Below are 24375 nucleotides of genomic sequence, written 5' to 3' on the forward strand. Positions count from 1 at the left end.
ATATTTCCTGGGCAAAGATTCTGGAGTGGGTTACCATTTCCTTCTTCATCTGATTTTACAGATGAAGAAACTAAGGCAAACAGAGATAAGTGAGTTGCCTAGGGTCACATAGCTACTGTGTGTCTGATGCTGAATTTTAACTCTGAGAGGATGAGTTTTCCTGACTCCAGGCCCAGCACTGTACCACCTGGCTGCCCACATGTGCTGGACATTGAAAAATGCTTTAATCATGCTATGGGCTAAGGAGGCCTTGAGTGAAAATTGGAAATTGGGTCTAGAATCTTTTGTACTGTGTTCTGTGATGCACAGGCACTTTCAAAGCTTCCTTTCTATGACTCTGGTAGGTGTAGAGTAGTGAGAAAACTTGTATGTGTTTTTGTTTGGGGTGAGGTGGGATTGGGTCCATGAATCATGTAGTTCAGAAAAAACAACAACACCCGCAAGTATGTATGTATGTATGTATGTATGTATTGCTGGGCAATGGGGGTTAAGTGATTTTCCAGGGTCACACAGCTAGTAAGTGTCAAGGGTCTGAGGTCGGATTTGAACTCAGGTCCTCCTGAATCCAGGGCTGGTGCTTTATCCACTGCACCACCTAGCTGCCCCACAAGTATGTATTTATTGCTGTAGGGGACCATGTGAGATAGGAGGGAAGATGTTGGTCCTGATTCTAAAGTGTCTAGTGTATCTGATTATGTCCATACACAAAAAGTCTTTGTCCAGATCATCATTTTCCTCATTATCCATCATTCTTTTGCCTTTTTTTTTTTTTGACTTGTAGTCAAAGTGGAAAGGGCTACCAAAGGTAAAAAAAACCCAAAACCCCAAACCCTAAGTTAAAATGTGTGCTCTGTGGTGTGGAGTCTAATCTAGTATATACTGTTCCTTATTTTGTTGTATTTTCTCCTTGTGTGTGCCTAGTTATATATGTGCTGTGTTTTCTTGGGTAACACAGTGAAATCTTGACCTTTGGTCTCTATGGTAACAGTTGGCTCAAGCCTCAGGGGAAAAGGGTGTTTGAAAAAAATATTTCTGGTTGAGTGTGGGATTGAGTTGATGAGTACAGTCCCATGCAACTTAAGACTTAGTTCGTTGAGTCTACTAGTTAACCTCCAGCCAGCAGTAGGTCTTAGTTATTCCAGAATTTCCCAATGCTTTTTTTTTTCTTTTGTGAGGCAATTGGGGTTAAGTGACTTGCCCAGGGTCATACAGCTAGTAAGTGTTAAGTGTCTGAGGCTGGATTTGAACTCAAGTCCTCCTGAATCCAGGGCTGGTACTCTATCCACTGCGCCACCTAGCTGCCCCTACAGTGCTTTTGATACTATTATGTGGACTGGGTACAAAAAAGCTGACATTTCTGTGGCTTTAGAAAGGTTTTTAAAAAATAAAAAGAAAGGTTTAGAAAGAAATTCTTTTAGAGTAACCAACCCTATGAGCTCAGTAATGGATGTATTACTGTCATTTCACAGATGAGAGATACTGAGGTCCAAAGAGAAGAAGTGACTTCCCCTAGGTCACAGCTGGCAAGTGGCACAACTTAGACTCAAATCTAAGTCTTCTGATTGCCAGTCCAATAGGACCTAACTTCTGGAAAGAGTAGAAGAGACCTGGGTCATCTTTATGTGCTCACTAGTGTGTGGCACATATTAAGTGTTTGACAAATGACTTAGCAGTCCATTTTTCTTAGTAGCTGGATAACCTTGGGCAAGTCAGTAAAGTTCTCTTAGGCTCAGAGTCCTCATCTTTAAAATGAGCATAATAATGCTTTTGAAAATCTCCTATATAGGACAGTTGGGAGAAAAGTACTTTGTGAACGTCAAAGTGTTATCAAAATGTGAATTATTAGGTCACGTCCAGAGATACAACTCCATACCCAAGTGGAACATTATATAAACAAGCTTGCTCAAAGAATATAGGTGTTGGTGTTCTTTCACTCGCTGAGTGAGCATTTTAACATATTTCCATTGTATGCTTTGGCCTAGCTTCAATATCCATCAGGGAAGGCCATACAACATTGGCCTCCTTTGGAGCCAATTCCTGGTGGTTAATAAATACAGTTTTACTTGAATTTTCAGTTACCATAATGTTTTGACTCCCATGTCCATCAAAATATCACTTTTTAAAATGAGAGTCTTAACTTGTATAATTGAGTTTACACTGTAGTTAATTCTAAGAAAGATTTCTGAAACATTTTTTATGTAGAAATTTGCCATGATATTAGCATCTTGCCTGTTTTCTCTCATTCATCATATAGTTGTAGTAGAAACCCTTTTCCATTTCTCATATTTTCCCAAAGCAAAGTGAACCCCAAAAGGAGAGAAAATTGGATTGATTTTAACTATGCAATATTTTTCTATGTACAAACACCACCAGGAATTTCCATGTTCACAGAAGAGTCATTGCCCTCAGTGCCTGTCTCTGCCTAGGATTTCTCCTCCTCCGTTCATTTCAAAGTAGGTCTAGAGTCAGGAATCTGACCACTGTGGTCTAATTATTGGGCCAGGAAGGTGGGAAAGCAAATAAAAGAGTTGTATATTATACTATAAGCATAGGCATTTGACTCTTTTGAATAGGTTTAAGTTGAATATTTCTAATTATAAATTTTGACCCAAACCATCCGGAATTTGTAGGGCTTGTCAGGGTCTCGATCCAATTAGGCATACATTTTATGGAGTTCTTGTTATTTGTTAGGTACTGAGAGTTGATCAAAGTAAATAAGGTATCAACCGTTTGTCCTTAGGAACGTATAGTCTCCTGGGGTGGTGGAAGGAAATGGATTACTTCTGTCTGAGGGGTATAAAGAAGGGCTAGCGAGTGAAGGTAACATTCACCCTGAGCCTTGAACACTGAAGGATTGGTAAGATTTCCTTGATGTGAAGGAACATGACATTGTCGTCCCTTTCATGGTGACTCTTACCCATCTCCCATATTTTCCAACCCATCCAGACTCATTCGGAGCAGTGAGGATGCCATTTTTGTTCTGTAATGCCCAGTGTGCCTATAGTTGTTACCAGTACTAGTCATTATCTCCTGGTTTAAACCAAAACTGGGGGTCTGAGAGGAAGTCCCTGGCATGCCAGGGTTGAAGAGAAGCCGCTTCTTTATGGTTTCTTTGCTTCTCCTTGCCCTCAGCTCCCAGCATATATTTCTGCTTGCCTCTTGAAATAAAATGGCCATCCAAATTCATAATTGTCCCTTTAGCTGTACCCTTCCTTCGTTGGTGTCAGCAACATGACTGATAAGTCATTCACCACCTAAATGGCTTCCTGTATTCTAAAAAGTGTTCCATCATGCCCACAGCAATCAGAGAAACCAGAGAGGCATTAGAGAATGTGAGTGCCTCTATGGAGATCCTGCAGGAGGGGACCAACAAACTCAGCGCCAACCTGACCAATGCCAAAGAGAACCTGAAAAATACCCTCAATGATGCTGCTTGCTCGGAGGCTCAAGCCAGTTCCACCTGCAATGTTATCAAGAATTCTTTAAACCAGCTGAGTATCAACGCCAACTTCAGCCGGGTAAGAAGAGCTCTTGCATCTGTTAGGGTAGAGCTTCATTGCTCAAACGTAGCCTTATGATTCTAAGAGGAGGCTGGCTTATAGGCTGCTGCTCCTTTTGGGTTGGCAGCAAGGGAAAGTAAGATGAAAGCAGACCTTGCATTAAAATTCAGTGCAGTGTGTAACATGAACATGGCCAAGAGAAAACTCAACAGTTCATAGATGAGGACTTTTTTGTAGATTATAAGGACGTTTTACATAAATGTTTATGTTTTGTTTTGGTTTAAAGATTGAGTCTTGCCCAGTTACTCTCTGTTCCTATGTCACCGTTACATTTCTTTACCTCTCCATGGGCAGTCAGGAACCTCTTCGGGGCTCAACTTATTGATGCCCAATTTAATGCTGACACCCTCTCAACTTCAGCCCTGTGGGAGCTCAGAATTCCCAAGGCTCAGGGGAACCTCCCTAGCCTCAGCCTCTCTAGTAGCACAGATTATAGGAGTATGCCACTACCCTCTACCCACACTTGTCCATATGTAATTTTTAAAAGAGCTGGATAGAGTCAGCCTTGGAGCCAACAAATCCTGGCTTTAATTTCTGTGTCTAACATGTACTAACTATATGATTGTGAGCAAGGCCTTTAACTCTCAGTGGCTTCAAGTAACTGAAGAAAACTCTCAAGTTAGGGACAAGTTGTTGATACATTAACAGAGGGAACGTCTACCCTAGGAAGGGCAATGATTGTCTTTCTGTTTCCTTTTTCCCAACCCTTAGTATAGTGTCCAACTCGTAGTAAATGCTTGTTGATTGTCTGAATGATTGATTACCAATATTGTTACATGTTTTGACATTTTTGGGGGGGTATCGTGGGGGGGTCTGCTTCCTTTTTAGCTTCCGCCAGTGACCTCACAGCTTGCCAAAGTCAATGAAGTTCTTAAAATTGATTTAGCCAGATTAGTCCAAAAGGTATGTTATTAGAAATTACTGTATGTTATCCTTATTCATTTAGAGTGGTCGAAATGTATTTGGGGTGAGGGGCTGGACATGGTAAAGCAAGAAAGGAAACAGCGAAATGTTGGGAAGATATGATCATGGAGGAAATGGTAAGAGGGTATTTTCTCCAAGATAATTTCATTCCTTAATGTTAACTGAGTGGATGTCTGTATACTTATATACTGCATTTCATCTGTGATCTCTTCCTGGTAGATATTCTTTCCCACGGGTGCCCAATGAGGCTAAGCATTACCTTATTTTTAGCTACTCTTATCGATGTCATTTCATAAATCTGACATTTAGAATCTTCCCAGTATGCTAGGGGACTTCCCCTAGGGCTTTTAATATTTCATAAGCATTACTGCTAGACTCGGGATGTTCACCTGCTAGCACTTCCCCTAAGATTGGCCCACCATTTTTTTCTTCTCATAGATGCTTGTCAGTGTCTTATATACCTCTTACTATATATAAGCCCTCCTTTCTTTGTTTTTTTTTGTTTTTTTGTTTTTTTCCGGTAAGGCAATTGGGGTTAAGTGACTTGCCCAGGGTCACACAGCTAGTAAGTGTCAAGTGTCTGAGGCCAGATTTGAACTCAGGTCCTCCTGACTCCAGGGCCGGTGCTTTATCCACTGCACCACCTAGCTGCCCCTTAAGCCCTCCTTTCTAATAGGCTACAGTCCTCTTTATAAAAATACACATATTCTGTATGCCATAGATGCAAAATATATAGATAAACGCTGTGTAATCCAGAACATGACTGTTCTAGGTTTTGTTTCTGGGGTTGCCGTGACCAGAAAATTTATCATCAAGTAATCAGCCTACTAGTGATGAGCCTCTCACTATCTAATCAGTCAGGTCCTTGGAAAACAGACGTATTCTGTTGCTAGGACTGTACTTGAAACCCTTGCAGCCTGGGAGAACCTTCCAGAGATTAGGCTCCTGTGTTATAGACTTTGAAAAAGTAAGGTACTCTCCTTGCATTAGAATGGGGCTTCATTTGAAAGCTGTCAAGGTAATTTCTGTGGATGGAATCATTTTCTAATTAATTTCCAGTATAAACATTTTAGTTTCATTTTACTTTTTAAAAAATTTATTTATTTTTTAAAAATTTTGTTGAGGCAATTGGGGTTAAGTGACTTGCCCAGGGTCACACAGCTAGTAAGTATCAAGTTTCTGAGGTTGGATATGAACTCAGGTCCTCCTGAATCCAGGGCCTGTGTTCTATCCACTGCACCACCTAGTTGCCCCCCTAGTTTCATTTTAAGACGGAAAAAATATTAACTATGTATCCAAGGATATTATGGAGGAAATACATGATAAGGGAAAAGGAAGAGGAATTGTTATATTGACTGGAAGAAGAGAGAGCTCAACTGCTGAACTGATGCCCAGAAAATATTCAAAGAACCAGAGATTGGACCTGAAGTCCGTTGGGTAGACCAACTTTGTAGAAACATGGACAGGAATTTCACAGATGAGATGACAGGGATAGATTGTGATTTGCATTGGTGGGGAGTCCATATGGATGAAATCTAAGATTCATTAAAGTATGGGACATTCTGCATACACATACATGACAAATATATATGTGTGTATGTATGTGTATACCTATGAAAAATTAGCTTAGTGCATATATATTTAACATATGTAATAAAATGAGGGTGATTGCACTTTGCAGTCTATCTGAACTATCACCTCTTCTCTCTCTCTCTGTGTCTCATGCACACACAGATTCCATCTCTAGGCCTTTGCACTAGCTTTTCCACATCTATAGAATGTGCTTCTTTTCCTCCAAGCCCTCTTCCTTTCCATACGTAATCTTAGTTACTTCTACACTATGAGGTAGCTGTATAAATAAGTTCATTAATTCACTTCAAACAACATTCACTTATCTGTTCTGCACTGGTAATAAATAGGAAGACACCAAGGAAATATTTGCTGCCTTTAAAGAAAAACTGTGTTGTTAAGTGGATAAATGACTGGACCTTTAGTTGAGAAGACCTGTGTTCCATTATTATCTAAGACAGTTAAAAGCCATATGACTCTGGCACACGTCTTAACTTATTTTCCCTGCATTTTCCTTATCTTTAAAATGGTGATAATAATAGCACCTACTTGGGATCACATGAGACTACCTTTGCAAAGCACTATATAAGTAAATATCAGGTATTTATAACAACAACAACAGCAGCAATAATAATAATAATAATAATAATAATATTATGGGGAAGTGAGGGTTAAGTGACTTGCCCAGAGTCACACAGCTAGTAAGTGTCAAGTATCTGAGGCCAGATTTGAACTCAGGTCCTCCTGAATCCAGGGCCAGTTATAATTATTATTAGGAGACATGTAATGTGTAGACCCTATAGATAACACAATTTCATGTAATCTCAAGAGGTAGAGAGCAGTAACGTGGTAGCAGGGGCTTGGGCAATCAAGAAAGGTTTTCCACAGAAGGTGAGAGCCATGAAGGAAATAGGATTCTAAGAGTCAGAAGGGATGCCAGAGTAAATTTCAGACTTAAAGGACAGTCAGTACAAAGGGATGGGTATGAGAAATATGGCACAAAATTTATAGAACAGCGAGAATAGTCTGTTAGTAGAGTTGGCTGGTTCATAAAACTGTATAAAAATATGGATATTAAATAAGTCATTATAGCAGGCTAGAACCAAATTATAGGCTGAGTAGTTGCTTGTTACCTCAGAGTCAATAGGGAGCAACTCAAGATTGTTGAGCAAAGGAGGTGCCATTATTAGATTTTTCAAGTTTTGGGCAGTCATATGGATGATAGATTGGAGTGAGGAGAGACTGGAAGCAATTAGATTTACTATAGTGGCAAGTGAAGTTAAGCTAAGAGCTCAAATTTGTATTGTGTTTGTGTGAGCAGTGATAAGGGGATAGATGCAAGAGATGTAATGAAGGAAAAGACTTGGCAACAGGTTGCATGTGAAGGTGAAGAACAAAAGGAGTGGTTAAGGATCCCACCAAAGTTGAGGACTTAAGTAACTGTAATTGATGGTGTTATCATTGGTAGAAATGCAGAGGTTTGGAATGGGGGGTATCTGGGGGATGGTGTTGATTTTGCATGTATCCTGTCTGATAAGCTGAAGAGTGGGTCCTAAAGAGCAATTGGTGGCAGAGGTATGGAATTCAGGACAGAAACTCCAGCAGAGTATATAGATTTCAGGAGTTTTCTGAATATACATCATACTTGAACCAGTGGGGGAGCAGATGAGTTCATCAAGGGAGAGAAAGTAGAGAGAGAAGAGATCACTCCTTATAGAGGCTCAGCGTATGGCTATATGTAGGAGATGATCCAGCATAGGAGAATGAAGATTGGTAGCAGCTAGGAACAAACACAAGAATTTGGAGTGTCATGGAAGATGTTATGTTAAGGTCCTTCTAACTCTTAACATTTATGACCTATAATTTAAAACTGACAAGACTGAAAAACGATATTAACACACAGAAAAATCTGGCCAAACACTGATTATGTTTAGCTTAAGGCAAACCTAATATATGGAAATTTACACAGTGGAAAAGATAAATCATAGTAATCCTTTTTGTTACTCAGTGATATCCCTATGGGCAGAACAATAACATAGCTTATATAATTGAAAAACTTCCCAAGATACTAAATGAACACTTGAACCTCCAATAATAGACCCAAAGAGACTGAATAAATAAATGAGAAATCCAGCCAATATTTATACCCACTTTTAATAGAGACATCTGAAAAAGATTTTTAAAAAATTCTGTTTCTCAAATCTCAAATGTTACTACATTATATATATTTTGTGACTAGTAAATTTCATTATTTTTTTTAAGGGTAGCCCCTCTCCCACAGCTACCTGTGGGAACAGATCTCCAGTTTTACAATGGAAATAAATTGGAAGACATGTTTCAGAAATTCACTTTACAGCCAAATTTTCAGGAACACATTTCCATAAATACATTTTGTGCCCAACCTCTATGTGAATTAAATCACTCCTTCTTCTTAAGATTTCATGAAGATTTGTAAGTTAATATTAGCTTTGAATTTCTTATTGAAGAATATTCAAGTTCTTTGTTAGAAAGTGACTTCAAAAAATCTAAAAGGGCACAGGGGGAGTTTGTTGTTTTTAGTGTGATTTTTGTCTGTGATTCAGATATTATGTTTATGTTGTCAAGGCTGAAAAATTAAGTATGAACTGCTTTTCCATTATTTTATGAATCCATTTTTTTCCAAATGTATTTTAGGGATATGCGGCATTTAATGATACGCCTAATATGGTGCAGAATCAAACCAAGAATATTATATCAGGTGAGACTGATAAAGGACAGTGTCATTTTTCAGCTCTGTGACTGATGCTTGCAGTACAATACCTGAAACATGCTTTTGTTCAGGTCTGCTAATTAAAAAACTACTTAGAAAGAGGGTACCCTTGAATCCTTGGGAAATGACTTTTGGGGGTTGGGTGGGGCAGTGAGGGTTAAGTGAGTTGCCCAGGGTCACACAGCCAATAAGTGCCAAGTGTCTGAGGCCGGATTTGAACTCGGGTCCTCCTGAATCCAGGGCCGGTGCTTTATTTGCTGTGCCACCTAGCTGCCCCTGGGAAATGACATTTTTTGTAGGTTAACCTTCTTTCACTTGAATGATAGCTATAACATGCAATATAAAAATTGATGAGATGCTTCACTTTTTCTTCTAGTTTAACATTGTTAAGGAGTACACCATGTATTTACTCAACTAGTGCCACGATGCAGTGACTTCATGATTGAATTCTACCATTATGTCATAACTAATGGTAATACCATTTGGATTCACCACAGGGCACATTATTTAACTCGTGACAATCTAAGTCAACATTTGAACCCAAGTGGCATTAAATTCCACCATTATTACTCCGTCCTATTTAGATTATTTTTCCTATGTACCTCACTGCCCCTTCCCCTTCCCCTCTGCCATGTTTTTCATCTGGCATTGTGTTTTCACAGCACCGACTAACTCTTAGGTTATGCATGTATTTTTTCCCCATAAGCTTTTTTTTTTTTTTTTGGTGAGTTGGGGTTAAGTGACTTGCCCAGGGTCACACAGCTAGTAAGTGTCAAGTGTCTGAGGCCCAATTTGAACTCAGGTTCTCTTGAATCCAGGGCTGGTGCTTTATCCACTGTGCCACCTAGCTTCCCCTCCAATAAGCTTTTTTTTTTCCTAAATATTTTTTTAAAATTTTATTTATTTTTGCAGGGCAATGAGGGTCACACAGCTAGTAAGTGTCAAGTGTCTGAGGCCATATTTGAACTCAGGTACTCCTGAATCCAGGGCCGGTGCTTCATCCGCTGCGCCACCCAGCCACCCCCTCCCATAAGCTTTTAAAGAAAAACTGAAGTTTTCTACACTCCTAATGAAATGGTATTTGAAGTGCACAAAATTCTTTAGATTCCATAGTTTCAGTTGAGATTTTGAAACAATTTCATAGGTCATAAAAGTTGAACATCTATTCTAGTACAATATGGTTATTTGCCACTATAAGAATGAAAGTACATTATAATTAATTTCTTTTGGTATTACAGTGTTTTATATAGAAATATATATATAAAATATAGGCACACATATGTGTATATATATGTGTACACACACACACACATATATAGTCTATACATATATAGACAATCCGAGGTTGATCATTTCACAGAGGTAATCCCAACAGATACATGAATCTGTCTGATTACTAACATCATAAACCATGTTTTCAATGCCTCCTTTATTAAGCATACTGTCAAAGCACCTTTAAAACATGGGTTATTTCAACAAATATTAAATGCTTGTTGTGTGTAAAGTCTTGTGCCAGAGACTAGGAAAGATGCCAAGATAAATACCTAGTATATGCCCTCAAAGACTTTACAATCTAGTTGGGGGAACTGGCCTAAGTTCATGGGTATATTTCTATTATAAACTGTTTTATTCATAGTTTTTATAAAGTTGCCTTTATTATTATTTATTATCACTATTTAAGGAGCACTCTTTATTAAAACATTTTTCTCCCATTGTCTGTATTCTTAGATGAATTGTGGTATTTTTTTTAATGAGGTCTTTCCTCACCCTTTCTCCCCAAGATTTTACCAACAATGTTATTGTTAATGTGCTGTATAGTGTAAAGCAGTGGCTAATGTGAAGTATATTTCTCATATAATCTTTCTTACTAATCTCTATTTAATTTTTGCTTCCTCTTTGTGGATGTGTTCTGCCCATATATGCAGCCCTTCCTTGTAAGTTTGGTAAATCGTATCCACAGTATGGGAGAAGTGTTACTGGGCTTACATATGGGGTGGAGTTGCCTAAAAAAAGCCAGAGTTTTCTCAGAAGGCCATTTTACATTTAATTGAGTTGGTTCCACCTGTAATTTACTCACTTTCCCTGGAAATCTTGGGCAATTGGATTCTGGTGAAAGACACTAATGGATGAGATAATAAAGACCGTCTTACTAAAAGTGGAACTGAATCGTCAGTCGTCATACTGTCATACAGGGAAAAGAAGTTGTTAAAATAGCTGAAATGAAAATCTTTGAATGAAAAAATTTTTGGATTAATGTCTGTCTACAGACGTGGCTTCTGAGCTAAAGAACCAAGGATAGAGTTAGGTCACTGGAGATTAGAGTAGTACAATTCAAGGCTTTCCTATGCAATCAATTGTCACACAGCTAGTAAGTGTTAAGTGTCTGAGGCCGGATTTGAACCCAGGTACTCCTGACTCCAGGGCCGGTGCTCTATCCACTGCGCCACCTAGCTGCCCCAGTACTTAGATTTTTGAAACAGATAGTAGACTGCCAAGACTTACCAAGAAGCCCCTGTACCCAGGACTACTGAAATGAGCTCTGTCCCATGTCTGACCTTTATGTCAGAGATCAATGAATTCTTAGCTATTCTGAGTACACTTGGTGAAACCTGGGGCATCCTAAAAAGCCCCCTGGGGAGAAGATGGATGGATGAATCAACTTTGGAGATACCTTCCCCTCTAAAAGCTCATGCTTCTGTGATACAGCATAATTGGCCAAGCCCATTACTGGGATGCATGGTTCTGATACATCTTTGTTTTTTTGTTTGTTTTTTGTTTTTTAGTGAGGCAATTGGGGTTAAGTGACTTGCCCAGGGTCACACAGCTAGTAAGTGTTAAGTGTCTGAGGCCGGATTTGAACTCAGGTACTCCTGATTCCAGGGCCGGTGCTCTATCCACTGTGCCACCTAGCTGCCCCTATATCTTTAATTCATTCCAGTTTCCAAAAAACAGCATTTGTTCAGCTAGAAGGTCCATTTCGATTGAGAGGCATGGCTGATGCTTTTTGGCTGTGTGGTAAAAATGGAATGGAATGTGAAACGCTTCATTTTGCACCCTGAGAAAGATCACAGACTCCAGGGACTATGTTTGATCTGAGAATTAAGTCACCTGGTGGGCATCCAGAAATGTCCTTGAAAATTACCTGCCTCTGTTGGGGCATTAGCTCAGTGCTAGAAATACAGCATACAGTTTCATTATTTCCAAGTCAAGAGCCTTTTCGTTTTTGCTCAATTAAATAGGAAAAGAAAACTCTGGCTTGATTCCACATTCAGCATCCTTCAGTTCAGCGCAAACATAGTGTTATTTTGTTAATAACGGCTTTTTAGTGGTTTGGCTATATCCATGCTTGCCTGAGCACCTGGCTTTGTTTTGAGCATATAAATAAGTGGGGAGGGTAAGGGGGACAGTATTGGTACGTGCCTTTCATTTCACTTCAGAGATGTTTTTGCGGGTTACCTCCCTCAGATTGGTAATTTTATAACAGAGATGTGTTTATTTTCAGATGTCAAAAGTGTTTTGGATTCCATTGGTACAAACATCACTGTTGTCATCAAAATGCTTCCTATTCAGAAGATGATAACAGATTTCGTTATTTATCTTACTCAGACTGAGACATATATTGACAATTATTTCCCCTTAGTTGAACAATATGACTTTTACAGGTGAGTACTTGTTTTAGATATGGTAAAGTAGATGGCCCTAATTCTAGATTTTTTGGATAGTGTTGTGTAAGGAAATCCTATAATGAGTTCAGGCTGGTGGTTGCTAAGTCTGTATGGTCAGAATTAATTGTAGAACCGTTCTGGAGTAAAGATGGGCAAAATCTTCACAATTTCACATTTTTACAGAATTTTAGCAACCTCAGAGGCCATTTGGTTCAGCCTGCGCTTGAATAGGTGGTGCAGTACATAAAGCACAAGGCCTAGAATCAGGAAGACCTCAGTTCAGATTCATCCTCAGACACTTATTAGCTGTGTTACCCTGGGCAAGTCATTTAAACCTTTTTGCCTCAGTTTCCTTATCTGTAGAATGAACTAGAGAAGGAAATAGCAAACCACTCTACTATCTTTGCCAAGAAAACCCCAAATGGGGTCATGAGGAGTCAGATACAACTGAACATGATTCAAGAGCAGCAACATGACATGGGCAAGAGGGATTAGATGTTCTCTTCAGCCCCACAGGTAGAGCAGGTAGCAGAGTTTGAAAACCATACAGTCCAATTGTGACTCAATGTCAGGGAATACTTCCTAGCCTTCTTAGCTGTTCAGAAGTGGAACAAGAAGACTGTATGGTCTTCCCCCAGGGTCTAGATGATCATATGCTGGATATGGAAGAGGTGGAGATTCTCTTCTCTACAGGTCAGAGTAGATGGCCAGTTCCTACTCCCTTCCAACTCCTACTTTGATTCTCTGAAGAGAGAGGAGGAAGCTAGTTGAGATTTGTAATAATGGAGCTGCACGATAATGAGGGCCTGAACTAGAATAAGAGCAATGGCTATGGGAAAGAAGATGAGAAGGGGCTTTATGGTGGAATGGAAGAAACTCTAACTGGGAGTCAGATAATTGAGCTATACATATAATGCTGGATAGACCATCAGTTCTCGCTGGCCTTCTGTTTCCTCATGTATAAAATGGGGGACTCTGAAGGCCCCTTCAGCTCTAAAAATGCAACATTTTCAAGGTAGAGGCAGGAAAATTTGGTGATTTACTAGACACGTAGGGAAGGGGAAGCGGCAAGGATGGCTGAAGTTTCCATTGTAAGTTGTCAGGAGAAAGGTGGTACCTTGAAAAGAAAAATTCATAAACAGGTACAGGTGATTGTCTCACCTCTATGTCACCTGCTAGGATAGGTCCTTTGGCCCAGGGTTACTGCTAGTCAGTCATTCCCTGGTGAACTGACAGTGTCCAGCACATCTGTAGGCTCTTAATAGGTGTTGATTAACTGCTAATGTTCCTGGATTATCTAGTCTTCTTAGATTTTATCTTCTGTGCTATTTTTCTGTAGCACATGAGAAAGGAACCATGGTGGTGTTGAACGAATACTGAGTGGAGGCCTTTAGTTTTCAGCTTCCTTCTCTGTCAAATGAGGGCTTTACCTCCAGTGATCTCTAAGGACCTTCCCAGCCCTATGATAATAATTCCTACTCCTCTCCTCGATGTATACAGTTCAGAGAGATAATAACAACAAGCATTTATTGAGCACTCACAGTAGGAATAGGAGTAGCTGGAGGAGGAGGAGGTAACATTCATATTACCCTTCAAAGTTTATAAACCACTTTACATTTGTTATCTAATTGAATTCTTACAACTCTGTGAAGTAGGTGTTATTATTATCCCCATTTTATAGATAACAAACTGAGGCTTAGAAAACTTAAGTGATTTGCTTCCAGGGTTGCCCAGCTGAGGCAGGATTCTTCTTAAACTGGATTGTGACCCCATGTGAGGATGTATAATTGAATGTGGGGATCGTAAAACAATTGGTATTTTATATACCTACATATCTGGGCTTGTGTAAAAATATCTTGGGCAAAAAGGGGTCATGAGTGGAAAAAGTTTAAGAAGCCCTAGACTAGGGCACATACTGGTCTAATGTGACTCCTCCTCTTAATCATCTGGGTGGGGCAGTACCAAGTCTGGAGTCTGGAAGACCTGAGTTCAAATCTGCCCTCAGACAACTTACTAGCTGTGCCTTTAGCAAATCACTTAACCTGTGTATATCTCAGTTTCCTCGACTTTGAAATGGGGATAATAATAGCACCTACCTTACAGGGTTGTTGTGAGGATCAAATGACATAATAATTGTAAAACGCTTACCACAGAACCTGGAACAGGTATTCATATAGGTTAGCTACTACTACCACCACCACCACCACTACTACTACCACCACCACTACTACTACGTTATTGTTGTTAATTGTTATTAATATTAATGATCACAAGGAAAATGAGGTTCGGTGAAGTTGTGACTCAGCTATGGTTACCCAGTTATGAATCCATATATTTCTAACTCTGCTACCAGCACTCTAGACTCTCTGCAATACTCTAAATAATTCAGTGAGTTGTTTTGTGAGGCAGTATAGAGTGAAAGTGATTTCATTTGGTTTTATTTTGTTATTTTCAAATATTTGATTGTGTATCTCCCATTCTTGAAGACTCCTCAGCTGCTGGGACAGACTGTTAGAGCTTGTGGGCATGCCAGTTAAAACTAATTGAACATCCATTATTCTAGAATGCCTAGGCAAACTGACAGCATCTCTGTAAAATGGAGATGGACGTTCTTTGGACACCTGATTTAGGATGCTCATAACATTTCTAAATATTTAATGCATCTGGCTCCTTTTTTTTTTCCTCTAACATCAGTGTATTAATAGGTAAAGCACTTGGGGAAAAGCCAAATGTCTCTTAATTATTCTTCTTTCACTTCTCCTCACCATTATAATAGACATAATTATAATAAAACATTAATAATAAACCTTGAAAAGACTTGACAAGCTTTATAGAAATGTTTATTAATAGGGTCCAAAGGCGGCTTATTTACATGTTGCTTAATTAGAAAGCAATAGTGGAAAGCATGTTAGAATTGGAATCACAGGGCCTGGGTTCAAGTTTTTGCTCTAATACTTTGACTTTGGCTATGTTGCTTGACCTCTCCAAGCCTTGCTTTCCCATCTATAAAATCGCAATAGTTACAAACACTGACATGTCTCCCTGGTGAGACCAAGCTCCTTGAGAGTTTGTTGTTGTTTTTGTTGCTGTTGAATTGTTTCAATCATGGCAGACTCTTTATGACCCCATTGGAGGTTTTCTTGGCAAAGAAACTAGAGTGGTTTGCCATTTTCTTCTACAGCTCAGGAAACTGAGGCAAAGAGGGAGTGTCTTGTATAGGTCATTTAGCCAGTAAATGTCTGAGGTTGGATTTTAATTTAGATCCTCCTTCCCATCCCATGAGAGTAAGGACTATTTTTGCCTTTCTTTGTATCCCCAGCACTTAATTGATGCTCAGTTGATTGATTGAGAGGCAGCATGGTACGGTGAATAATAGTTCCAGCCTAGGAGTCAGGGTAGATTTTGGTTCAAGATCTGCCATTGCCACATTGACTCTGGCTCTAGACAAGTCACTTGTCCTATTAGAGCTCTAGACAACTCTTGATGGCAATAAATTGGGGGACAGTTGCTGATTGCCATTGATGGATTAGTCTTCCTCTTTACTAGAAGCCCCCTATACTGATGTGGTTACAAGTCTAGACAAAAAACAATTGGCATCTAAAATGTGTTGCATTTACTAACCTAATACTTTCTAATCCTCCAACACCAAAACAAGTGTTTCTGCTTCTCACCCTAGGCCTTGTTTACAGCACCATTACCAGTACAATCCAATTCAAGTCAATAAACTTGTATTAAATACCTTTGACATCTAAGAGGCTAGAGATTCAAAGATAAAAATGAAATATACCCTCTTCTCAAAGCGCTCACATACTCTGCTGGGGGAATACAACATGTACACAAATAAGCAATTTCAAAGAAGTCAGTACAAAGCAATTTTGGGAAGGAGAATACTAACAACTGGATAATCACAAAGAACACTCGAAGGGTGTGGTGTTAAAGCTATGCTTTGAGGGTTTATTAGATATTGTTGAAGAAAGAAGTGCATTTTAATATAGGGGGACATCTTTGGCTTTTTTGACTAAAGGAGGAGTTTTATCAAGAATGTTTGGCCTCTCCCATTGAAATTTCTAGAATTTGTTCCAAAATGTGCAGATATTATATTACTCGTGTGTTCATTGTCATTTTCATTAGATGGCTATGTTGTTTAATCGCCTGCTGTTTGCTGATCCTGATTCTGGTCTTTTACTACCTGGGATTAATGTGTGGTACCTGCGGTTATAAGAAACACAAGACTCCCACCAACCGTGGCTGTGTATCAAATACTGGAGGCAACTTCCTCATGGCGTGAGTTCTTTATATCTTTGTATTGCATTCAAGGGAAATGGTGGCACAAAGAGGAGAGGTTGACCCTTGCACTTTCATTCATTCATTTACTTTCAGTATATTGTAGTTTATGGGGCTTGGTTAATTGGATTTATGGATCACATTATCTGGTTTTAGCTTAATTAACCATTACAAAACATTCAAATCGCTTAAGATGATTCCTTCAAAGAAGTCACTGGTTGAGGGTAATAGTAAGCAAACCAAAAAAGATGTCTGAACTGATGCTGCTTCTACTTGTAAGCATGATTCTTGGTCAGTGACATTTCAAGATCAAAGCAATAATCACTAATTCTATCTATAAGCAATCGATCAAAATAATTTGAAATGATCAGTAAGTTCATTTGAAACATGCATTGATATTCACTGTCATTGATGCTCAACCTCACCTCAAGTACACATTGTTCCTCAAGGTATTAGCTAATGGGAAGATGTTTAAAAATTGTGTTTATTTAGTGCCAAAAATGATAACTGTTTGTCACTTCTAAAAATTCACTATCTGCACACTTTGAAAATTTGGAGACAATTTTCTAACACGTTGAAGCTTCTTCTCACTGAATAGTTTCAGAGGTTCTGAAGTCATTTGTTGCAAATGTAAAAATATAAGAACATTAAGGTAGAAAAAAATTCACTAGCTGAATTTTGACAAAAATCTTTGAATAATTGGTAGATAGGATTGAAAGTGTCATAATTTAGCGAGCTTGACCAAAGATGTGTTTCTTCCATTTGAAGTTATGTATATTTGAAAGATATCTTTATCAACCCTAGCAGCCATAAAAATTTTCTGTAGTAATAGTAAGAAAACCCCTTTTTGTATTCACTAAAACATAGTGAGTTCAATGTGACTGTACGTGCTTTGTCATTTTTACAAATCTTGGTTTAACAATTTGCATTAGTGATTCAAACGTCATGTACTAAGTCTGCTTTATGTACCTGAGACTTGAAGCAAGCCAGGGACATGGAGATGAGGAAAGAAGAGAGTTCTTTTGCCAACCAGTGAAAATGCAAAGTTGAGAAATGTAGTATTGTGTGAGGAACAGCAAGGAGGCTGGTGTCACTGGATTGCAGAATCAGTGGAGGGCCATAAAATCTACCCAGGCTGGTGATGAAGGACATTAAATAAGGAGCTACTGGGGCTTATTAAATGTGGAGGGTAATGTGTTCAGATCTGCATTTTAGAAAAACTGATTAGTTTTTAAATCTATAGATCTATTTCTAAATCTCATTATATATCTATGGCTTTAGTAAAATCTGCCTTCTCACCTTTTCACTACAACCTCCCCATCACTCAATTGAGAATCAATCAGGACAACTTTTCGCATTGGCCATATCAAAAAAAAAAAAAAAAAGATTCTCATTCTTCACTCTTTTAGTCTTTCATCTCTCACCATCTGGGAGATGGGTGACAGTTCTTCTACTTCCCTGCACAAGTCTCTTCAGTTCTTGCTGGATCTATGACCCAAAACTCAGTGGTAGGTGACAAAGTGGCCAGTTCACACTTAACCACATCAAAGTGCTTCAGTATGGGCTTGAGGGTACCTTTTATCAATCTGTGGCACAGAGACTTTCTGTCCTTCTGCCCCAGTCCTATCCCCAGTGTCCCAAGAGCTCCCTGTCTTATCTTCTTATGCTGAGCTGGTCGGCACAAAAGACTATGATTTTTTTTTCTCTGAATTTCCCTTTCAGGAGTGGGTATGGAGCATTTTTAAGATATTTTGAAAAGGTTTTTGGTAGAGGTCTCACTCTACTGATCCCTACCTCTCTGCCCTCCTGACTCCTCCCCAGTAAGATAAATTCGACAACCAAGTAGAGGAGGGACTGGGGTAGAGAGAGACTTGATTTATAAGACCATTCAACTTGTTGTTAATGGCAATCTAGGTGTGAGGTGATGAGTACCTGGCAGTACCAGGAGAGGAAAAGGAAGGCAAATATGATAGATGTAACAAGGATAGGAATAACAGGTCTTAGCAGCTGATTGCATATGGGGAATGAAAGAGATGAAGGAAAACTGAGAGTAACCGCAGAATCTTGTCTTATAAACTGCCTGTGAACCAGACTCTTATCAGAGTCCAGCTGAGGAAGAAACTGGTCTTTCTCTGTCACCTTACAGTAGAAACTGAGAGCAAAGACATGCATTCATGTGTTTAAGCCCAAGATGTTGGATTCTCAAGGAAAAGGTCCACTTGTGTATTCATTGTATTCGAAATTGAAACTGTCTTAGAGAGCTGTTGATTGTGAGTTTACTATTCAAAATGCCAGCATTTTGAACCCTGAGACACCTTATCCCCAAGGTACCATTGGAGTTAGATCTTCCGTTTTGGTGAGTGGCTTGAAGAGAGGAAATTAAGTTGCTGTGTAGTCACTGAGTGTACCTTTCATTAGTTGTCTCAAACTCCCCCTGCCCCTCCACACTCCTCTTCTGCTTAAATGCAATATCTTATCCCTACAGTTTGTATAATATATTGTGATTGATAGAGAATAGGGAATTTTTTTTTTTTGTGGGGCATTGGGGGTTAAGTGAAAGTGACTTGCCCAGGGTCACACAGCTAGTAAGTGTCAAGTGTCTGAGGCCAGATTTGAACTCAGGTACTCCTGAATCCAGGGCCGGTGCTTTATCCACTGTGCCACCTAGCTGCCCCCGAATAGGGAGATATTTAATCTCAGAAGAGATGTATTTTTATTTAGGTTTAATTCATTCATTGCCCATAGTGAGTTTTAACCCCAATTGATTTCAAGTTTACTTTAGGTGATCCCAAGTTTTTGGTGGGGGTCTCATGTCTTTCCTGTTGGTTTCCCCAGCACAACTCATGCTTTCAGTCATTTTATAGACATAATGCATCTTGGGAAGACATCTGGTAAATAACCAGAGAATTGCAGGAGTAGAAAATATGGTAAGCACAATGAGGATAATCACACTAATTAGAGTTGTTAAAGGAGTGTGTTATTTCCTTTGGAAAATTCTTTAAATGATCTTTGAAGCCTGGAAGGAAGAAGTGAATTTAGTTGTGACAACATTTAAGCTGTAGCTTCTTCGAGCTTTTGGAAGGAGTAGGATGAGAGATGGTGATATGACTTCCCATAAAATTCAGCCTGGAAGGGTAGAGAAAGAATAAAAAGGTACCTTTAAAAATGGATCAGCTGTGGGGCAGCTAGATAGTGCAGTGGTAAAGCACCGGCCCTGGATTCAGGAGTACTTGAGTTCAAATCCGGCCTCAGACACCTGACACTTATTAGCTGTGTGACCCTGAGCAAGTCACTTAACCCTCATTGCCTTGCAAAAAAAAAAAAAAAAAGGATCAGCTGCAGCTGAAAACTATGTCAGTTGAGCCTAGTGAAAATGGCAAATTATTGTTAATAATATAAACATTGACAGCATATATAGACCCAGAATTGTTTGGGGATGAGGACAGAAGAAAGCATTTCCACCCCTTATCTGGCCTCCATTTTGGTGCTGTGTAAACAGTTCTTCATAGTGCCCCACTTTAACACCATTGGATTGAAATGAACCTAATTTAGCCATTGAAACAACTTCTCAAGTTACTGATAGTTCCACCTTTGTTCCCCTTTTTCTTCTTCAGTCAGTCCCTGGTTTCTTTTACTCTTCCAGATGTTTCCAGTTTATCTCAGGGTAGAAGAGACCAGCCTTGGCTCATACCCTTCGTCCAGCCTACTCTATTGCTACCATTAGCTTTCAGGGCTAGTTTTCTGTTGGACGTTAATGAGTGCCAATGAGTTATCCACAAATGAAACCAACAACATGTTCTGTTTGTTACTTTTTAATGAGACCTTTGATGTAGTTATATGAAATATCATCTGATAACACATATACATCAGAGGTATTAGGCCCATTACACACTATATGATAGAATGGGCATAATTCACCAACCACATTTTAGGGCCAGGTGGAGAACAAAGATGAGCTTATTCCATACAAAGGGAAGCTGCCTTCTTTAATGGTTTGGGTTGACTTATCACCTATAAAAAGCAATAAGTTTTAGGTCTATCACTTCGACATACTGTTTTCAAACATAGTGAGTCTTAATATATTGGTTGTTTTTTTTTTTCTTTCCCCTCCAGTGGAGTTGGATTCAGTTTCCTGTTTTCCTGGGCTTTGATGATCATAGTGGTTTCTACATTTGTTTTGGGCGGCAATGTAGAAAAATTGGTCTGTGAACCCTTTAAAGAAAAGAGTATATTTCAGGTAAAGATATGGTCAATAATGGTTATTTAGGTGTTTTTGCTTTGTGTGTGTGTGTGTGCCTGTGTATTTTGAGGTCATAATCCAAAGTTTTAAATTCCTATAATTAGTGAGTGGCCTGGGGAGGGGGGGATGGGGGGGCAGTGTTAGTGTGAAAGTTCAGCAGAGGCAAAAAATATACTGGGGTGGATAGGAGGAAATGGTCAAATGAATCATGAAAAAAAAAAACATTAGTTCAGATTCTTAGTTGTAAATAAGATAATCTGCATTTATTATTCAGGTTAATAGCAACACTTTAAAACAATCAGCATTTTTTGTAAAATCATTCTTTAAATAAAATAGCATTTGAAAAAGTGTTTTGTGAAGCAGAGATCCCATACCAAAAGTCTTCAGCTGTCAGAAGAAGCAATATTGAAATGAAGAGTATTTATTTTCATTTGGTCTTAGACCTACCAAATCAACTAGTAAAGACCATTAAGAGAGCTGTTTGTAGGGAAGATATTTTAGTCATTTGGTTGTACCAGTGAAAACTAGATTGAACCCGCTATTTTGCCAAATTATTAAGTCCTTTTGGTTTTATAATTAAAAACAATCCAATTGTTCTCCCATGCCTGGATCTTCTTCTACTGAACAGAAGGTACTTGGTATTGTATTACATATGCTACTTCATGGTAAAGCCCAGGCATTCAAAATTCATACCATAGGGGAAGGGAAGGAAAAGTCAATTTAAACTTGGGCTTGAATCCAAACTTTGCCGGGTAGAGAATAGGGAGATATAGGGAGATGCTTATCCTTTGTGAGCATCTTTTCCCAGTGTAAATCCTATGATCCATTTCCTACTTTTTAACTGGAAAGCCAAGATTAGAATGGGAAAATTAAGCTGTTTTTTAAATTCTTCACATATAAAGCAAGTAAAGAGGAAGGGGAAATGTCAAGGTTATTTTTCACAAGATTAATGTAATTAATAACTTACATACTTTGAAACGTGAATATAATAAAAGGCCTTTTGGTTTCTAGGTTTTGGATACCCCTTATTTATTCAATCCACAGTGGAGAAACTACCTTTCGGGTCTTCTGTTTAAAAATCCTGATGTTAATCTCACCTTTAAACAAGTTTACAGGTACAGAAATTACCGATGAAAGCTTTAGTATGACATATGGTGATGGTTCTATTTGGTTTTAATTTTTCAACATTGAATGCATTGCCTTCAGAAGTCTTCACTGGTCAATTCGTGGTAATTTTAGTGGCTCTTCTGCAATATGCCCTTTCAGCTCCATTTCGTCTTCTAGCCTAGAAAAGGAATTGGATTTGACATCCAGAGATCTGGGTTTGAGTCCAGCTCTTTCACTTCCCAACTATGTGACTGTGGGCACATCATTTCATTTCTCTGAACTTCCTCATTTGTAAAGTAGGAACAATAATACAGTGTTGTTCTGAAGAAAGTGCATGGTCGCCCTTTAAAAATATGAGGAGTCATTCTTTAGCCAGGAAAACAGTGTGCAGGCATTCCTAGAGCTCTCTCCTGGGTCATTCATAACTAATAGCTTTTAAAATCCACGGTCTTGCATCTCTTTTCCTTAAATGATTAGTGTACACATTGAAAATCATTTCCCTTTTTTTTCTCCCTATTCACAAGGCCTTGCAACACCCTCTTACAACTTTTATTCATTGAATGGGCATTTTAACAACCTGGAAAAGTTTATCATCATCTGCAAACTGGGGAGTATTCATTGTATGCTCTATCATGTAGCTCATGCATTAAAATATTAATTACATTAATCTCAAAGGTATCCCACTGTTTACTTTACTCAGAGAAGTGCCTGTTTGATTTTCTGTTTGGTAAATATTTTTTTTTTGTTAATTTAGAATCAACAGATTCTAATAAGCAAAGAAACCAAATGTGTAATCTTCAAATATGGATAGATATGGTACTAGACTGCTTGTGATTTCAATGATGAGGAGAATCTCTCTCTACCAAAGCAGGTTGGCACCTCTCTGAAAACTAGTTTTGTAGGATCGCCTAGAGCGCGGAGAGATCAAGTGATTTGCTCCAGGTCACATGTCGATTTGTGGCACGATGCAGGTCTTCTTGAATCTGAATGTTGCTTTCTATCCATTAGTTTAACTGACTTTCAGGATAAAACTAAAATTCAAAGTACTAGGGTACACTCATTGTAGAAACTCTCTCTAATGATACAGTCCTGCAACTCACAGTGCCTAGTGCATTGTGAGCCCTATATAAATGGTGGTGGTGATGGTGGTGATATCAAAAGTTTCAGAGTTGCCTGAGGAGCACTGAGGCATCATGTAACTGGGATCATAGTTGCAGAGCTAGCGTGTGGCTGAGTCAAGACTTATTTACTGACCCTAAGGCTAGCTCTCTATCCAACATCCAACATTACTTCCTAATCAGATAGTAAACATAGCTAATATTCATTTGAACATAATAGCAATAATACTTTTGTTCTGTGTGCCCCTCCAAATCCATTAGAATATTAAATAGGTTGACGACATCATTTTGATTATCGCTATAGGCAGTATTATGCAATGTCCCACTGAATGTCATGGTGATTCATTTTTAAGTAGCCTTCGGTTCCATTGCCAGCAATAGAATACCAGACCTGACTGAACACAGCATTAATCTGACCCAACTGACAAGGATTGTGTTTTAACAAATGTCATGGTCTTATTTATCCAGCTCATTCAAAACATCTACAAATGGGCATATTTCCAACTCTGGACCATAATATTATATAATACTAATTGGAAGAGAGAAAGTCTTTGAGGTTAATTCAATATCAGATAATAGAGGGTATTTTATATGTAATACCATTGCTCATAGATACTGGATAACTTTGTTCATTATACATCCATCCATCCATTTCATTCATTCATTCATTCATTCATAGATCATCCTGAATAGTGGGTGTTCTTAGTAGATTAATCAGAAAGAAAAAAGGTTATCCATGATACACATTTGAGAACAAAAATTATGTATTTAATGGAACCAATCACCATTAGACTCAGCTCCCACCTGATTTATTTACATTATACTTATAATAATATAATATTATTACATGATACTCTGTACTTTTTTGCTTTCTAAAGTGCTTTCACATGTGTAAACAGCTTCCAGTGAATGAGCAGGTGGTATTGCAAAAGTTCGTTTGATTGCAACTTAAGGCTTATTTTCCCACAGAAATAATGTTATCAATTGTAGTTAAGGTCCTTGGCTATCCCACATATTTAACTCAGAATTTACTTCAGTCCAGTCGATATATTGTAAAAAGGATCCAATGTCAAAACTTATTACAAGTTCCAATTCAGGGTCCCTAGAACATGTTCACTCTTTTGAAAAGACACTCTCCCGGTCCACCAACACTGGTAGC

The 24375-nt window shown here is 38.7% G+C and overlaps 1 protein-coding gene across 15 annotated transcripts in view; it reads left to right on the forward strand.

The window, feature by feature from the left end:
• The window catches only part of PROM1 (prominin 1), a 168343-nt gene that overhangs the window by 115008 nt on the left and 28960 nt on the right, over positions 1-24375 (forward strand). For 10 of the 15 annotated variants that reach the window (XR_006353624.1, XM_043972684.1, XM_043972682.1 and 7 more), the window contains 8 exons: positions 3301-3518; positions 4389-4463; positions 8727-8790; positions 10728-10736; positions 12305-12464; positions 16599-16751; positions 20865-20988; positions 22003-22106. Coding sequence is in view for 14 of the 15 variants with exons in the window: in XM_043972684.1 (XP_043828619.1) it covers positions 3301-3518; positions 4389-4463; positions 8727-8790; positions 10728-10736; positions 12305-12464; positions 16599-16751; positions 20865-20988; positions 22003-22106 (907 nt within the window). In the remaining variant the exon portion in view is untranslated. The remainder of the gene's footprint in view (positions 1-3300; positions 3519-4388; positions 4464-8726; positions 8791-10727; positions 10737-12304; positions 12465-16598; positions 16752-20864; positions 20989-22002; positions 22107-24375) is intronic. The other 5 variants (XM_043972687.1, XM_043972691.1, XM_043972695.1 and 2 more) reach the window with 1 other exon arrangement.

Source organism: Dromiciops gliroides, chromosome 6 (genome assembly GCF_019393635.1).
Source record: "Dromiciops gliroides isolate mDroGli1 chromosome 6, mDroGli1.pri, whole genome shotgun sequence".
In the NCBI taxonomy this organism is placed as follows: domain Eukaryota; kingdom Metazoa; phylum Chordata; class Mammalia; order Microbiotheria; family Microbiotheriidae; genus Dromiciops; species Dromiciops gliroides.